This window comes from Xenopus laevis, chromosome 8L (assembly GCF_017654675.1).
Source record: "Xenopus laevis strain J_2021 chromosome 8L, Xenopus_laevis_v10.1, whole genome shotgun sequence".
In the NCBI taxonomy this organism is placed as follows: Eukaryota; Metazoa; Chordata; class Amphibia; order Anura; family Pipidae; genus Xenopus; species Xenopus laevis.
In genome coordinates this window covers 132220173-132224556 of record NC_054385.1, presented here as the reverse complement: position 1 = coordinate 132224556, position 4384 = coordinate 132220173, and the positions used below count along the sequence as shown (strand labels likewise).

Genomic DNA, 4384 nt, shown 5'->3' with positions numbered 1-4384 from the left:
AGCGTAGGCTAAATGTATAATTAGCTAAGGCAGCTAGCCATCTGTGCCCTGTTGCATCCAGTTTAGCCGTTGTTAAGATATACGTTAGAGGGTTGTTGTCTGTTTGGACCTCAAATTCAGTGCCATACAAGTAGTCATGGAGTTTATCAACCACTGCCCATTTTAATGCAAGGAACTCTAGCTTATGCGCAGGATAATTCTTTTCTGCGGGGGATAAGCTTCTGCTGATAAATGCAACTGGCCTTAACAATTTTTCATGCTCTTGGTATAACACACCTCCTAAGCCGTCTCTACTGGCATCGATGTGAAGGGTATATGGCTTACTGGGATCAGCATAAGCCAGAACTGGGGCATGAGTGAGGCAATATTTTAACTGATTAAATGCTCGGTCACATTCTTCTGTCCACTTGTCCTCTATGGATTCCTTGGTCCACCCCGGAGTGGTTGATTTTCTTATCGACCTGGGTTTGTCTTCACTCTCTTGATCTGTGTCGATCTGCAGGAGCTGATTGAGAGGTTTAGCCACTCTGGAGAACCCTTCTACAAATCGTCTGTAATATCCGCAGAATCCAAGAAAAGAACGTAACTCAGTGGTGGTTCTGGGTTCTGGCCAGGTGGACACAGCCTCTATTTTACTGGGATCAGTAGAAATTCCAGCTGCAGACACCACATGTCCTATGTAGGTCACGGAAGGTTGACAAAATTGACATTTATCAAGTGATAGCTTCAGGCCTTCCTTCTGGAGCCGATCAAGAACTTTCATCAACCTTTCTTCATGTTCTTCCAAAGTTCTTCCAAATACAATTAAATCATCCAGGTACACTAACACTTCTAGTAGGTGCATGTCTCCCACAGTACGTTCCATAAGCCTTTGGAAGGTGGCGGGTGCCCCACAGATACCTTGCGGCATCCGTTCAAATTCATAGAATCCAAGAGGGCATATAAAAGCAGTTTTCTCTTTATCATCTGGATGCATTGGTATTTGGTAATATCCACTTCTAAGGTCCAATACACTAAACCACTTGCTTCCTACAAGACAATTCAGGACCTCCTCTATCCGAGGGGTAGTGTATTGGTCCGGTATGGTGCGCCGATTCAGAGTTCGGTAATCCACACACATTCGAATGGACCCATTCTTTTTACGCACCACCACGATCGGAGAAGCATATGGGCTTCTTGATGCCTTGATGATCCCTGCTGTCTTCAGCTCTTCTAGATGTTTCCTTAAATCTTCTAGGTCACCTGGAGCTATGCGCCGAGACCTCTCTCTGAAGGGTCTATCTTCCTTGAGACGAATCCTGTGTTGAGTGCTATTAGAGCAGCCCATATCCAGGTCACTTCTGGAGAACACTTGACTTTTTTTAAGCAGCTGAATCTGCAATCGGTTTCTCCAATCTTCTGGGATAGGTGAGTCACCAAATTTGAAATCTTCTGGCTTTAACTCCCAGGCATCTGAAGTTAGGTCAGTGTCAGTGATAGGGCAAACTGAATGGACTCTACCCAGCAGGGCATGGGGACGTAGTATAGCTGGTACACTGGTCGTATTCTTGAGGCCTACTCTTATGTTTCCCTTTTTTCGCCTTAAGCATTCCGCCGGCAAAGCTTCTGAAATAAGTTCAACTCCAAGAGGCAAGTCAGCACCTTGTTCCCCTTCAATCATGAGGTCAGGGACTGAGTCCTCCCAGCGCATCTTTACCCGAGCATTCAAACATTTTATTTGCCCAGGGGGTATTACTTGCTCTCTTCTCTGCATAAACCATACATTTCCCACACATTCTTTTGGTTCCCGCTTCTGTTTGTGCCTGGAGACCAGTACGGACTGCAGCATGGGGTGAATGTTAACTTTCTTAAAATCCAGTCTTTGTCTTGAGTCCAACAGGCCAGCAAGCATTCGCCTTATCAGATCAGTGTTGGTGCCTACCACTATGGAAGTCTTAGATCCTCCTGGTCTAGGGCACACTAAAGCCAATGCTTCAACAGCCTCTTTAGATCCGGTCACTGAAGGCGGAAATTCCAACTTGATATTAATATAGCCATCATAAGGGAACTTTGTATCACCTAGGCCCCATAGTTCAAGGTTTTCTATTTTTTCCAAAGGGATGTAGCTCAGGTATTTCTTGTAAAAATCCTGAAATAGTATAGTCACTTGAGCCCCACTGTCTAATAGAGCATCTCCGTAGATTCCTTCAATCTGGACTGGAACAACTGGAGATGGACCTGCCAACCCTTTAGGCAATTCGGGTCCCCACCATGTGCAAGCTTCTCTAACCCCTTTCTGGGTACGTGGATGAAATTGTCCTTTGAACTTTTCCATACTGGTATGGTATAGTGCACCTTCAGTTGGCACCTGTCTTGCTTGGGTTTTGGAGGCCTCCTCGCCACTGTCTACCCATTGTTTAAATCTATTGGAGCTTCTCTTAGGCGGGCTTCCAGTTTGCTCCTTCACTGGGGCCCTCTGAAGTTTCCCTGAGCCTTCCCTCTCTCTTTAGCCAGAAGTTTTGCTACTACCTTCTGGGCATTCTCAGCATTTCGGCACTGCCTCTTGTAATGGCCATCTTCACCACACCGATGACAGAACCCCAGTACTCCTTTTGTCCTATTTAGTTGAGGGGGCCCAGGTGCTGGGGTATTCTCATATGTAAGATGGAAATCTTGAGCCTGGCTAGAGGTAGGCTTCTCACAGCATACAATATCTGACCTGCACTTAGTGTCCTTTTCTAATGCAGCCAGTTGAATTTTGGCTATCCTTTCAACCATCTCGCTCAGAGCATCCAACCGGTTGTGAATCTCACTTTGCTCTGGGGCTATAACTCCAGTACTCGCTTGAACAATTCGGATGGCTTCCCCTCCTGGTTTCACCTTATTTGAAGTCATGCTTTTACTGGTAGGCAGTAACTTGGCTTCCATAAGGGCCTCCTCCTCCCGTACTTGTTTGATTAGTTGGGGGTAAGTGGGGACTGCACGGTCTTCCTTTGGTATCCTTAGTTTCCACATGATGGGATCATTCGGTTGAGCTCCTTTCAAGATTTGCTTTACTCTAAGCTGGTCAGCCATATAGGGATCCATTCCTTTCTTTAATATTATGTGGTGGAGTATCTTCTCTAGCCGTGGGATATAATCGGACATACTTTCATCTTTCTCTTGGTAGGTATGTTCAAACTGATACATGAGCTCAGCCACATTCTCAGTTCGGCCATACACATCATGCAAAGCTTGCAAGTAATCAGTGGCACAACAATCCCTTTTGCTCTGCTTCAGGGCCCGAATTACATCCGCAGCTGGACCCATCAAACTCTCTGTGATTCTCTGTTTCTTCTGTGACTCTGGAACATCCCATTCTTCCAGGGCTTGGGTGGCTTGATCCATCCAGGCTTTACAGTCATCTTCCCCTTCTGGCGTGGGTTGTTTTCCTGAGAAAAAGTGTAGTTTTCTGTATCCAAACCCGCTGTGAGGCTGTATAGGCCGAACACACTTCTCTACTAAGTTTCCTAGTGCAGTAAGGATATCTGCCCCAATGGCAGCAGAGGGCCCACATGGATTTGCTGCGAGGGATGGGTTGTTAACTTCTTTGTTTCCGGCTGCTGGATGTTCAACATCTCCGTCTGATGTGATAACTGAAACTGGTGAAGCAGGTAAAACCAAGTTACACTGATATTTCTCACTGCCGAATGTCATCATGAATGGGACATCATCAGGATTTATAGGATCCTCCATTTGCAGCAAAACGCATGTCTTTACATCCTTGTTATCTGTTTTCCTATCAACTATTAGGCAGCGGCCAAAAGGTGACATTTCATCCATTAACTGGTAAATCTGCCTTGAATTTAAGTTTGCCTCTGCTATTATCAGAGCTAGGCAATATGTGGGGTTTGCCTGACAGTCCTGACACCACTCTAGCAAGGCTTGCGGCTCCATCTTCGCTTCTTATGGCAGGATGCTATACAACTGGTGAAAAGGGACGGAGTCAGTGACGTGGGTGGAGATGATCCCGGACGAGCCCCCAAATGTAGCACACCCTTGAGTGTACTTTCGCTGTGTATTAAGGCTGTGTGTGACCAGGCTAAAACTGCTTGTAGTGTGCCCTGGACCCCCAGTGTACCCGTGCAACTCCCTGCAACTCCCGGTACCTGGTGTAGATCAATGCAGCAGGATATTCAGCCAGACAATTTCTTTGCAGTAAACTATAACTTGTTTATTAACAGAGAACAGTGGCAAGGTCGTAGTTCACAAGCACTTCAATGTTCACAGTAATCATAGAGTAGCTTCAAACAGTAGTATTCCCTCCAGGGGGCAAGGTGCAACAGACGGGCTAATATTCAATAGATATCAAAGGTACAGCAACAATAGACTTGGGGAATAGTTACCACTCTCACTGGGCACTATC

General features: G+C 46.0%; 1 protein-coding gene across 1 annotated transcript; it reads right to left on the bottom strand.

The window, feature by feature from the left end:
* Positions 1-2442: 2442 nt before the first annotated feature.
* LOC121397359 (paraneoplastic antigen Ma1 homolog) lies at positions 2443-3915 on the bottom strand. The gene has a single exon (XM_041574006.1). The coding sequence runs from the start codon at positions 3913-3915 to the stop codon at positions 2443-2445; it is 1473 nt and encodes a 490-aa protein (XP_041429940.1).
* Positions 3916-4384: the final 469 nt, after the last annotated feature.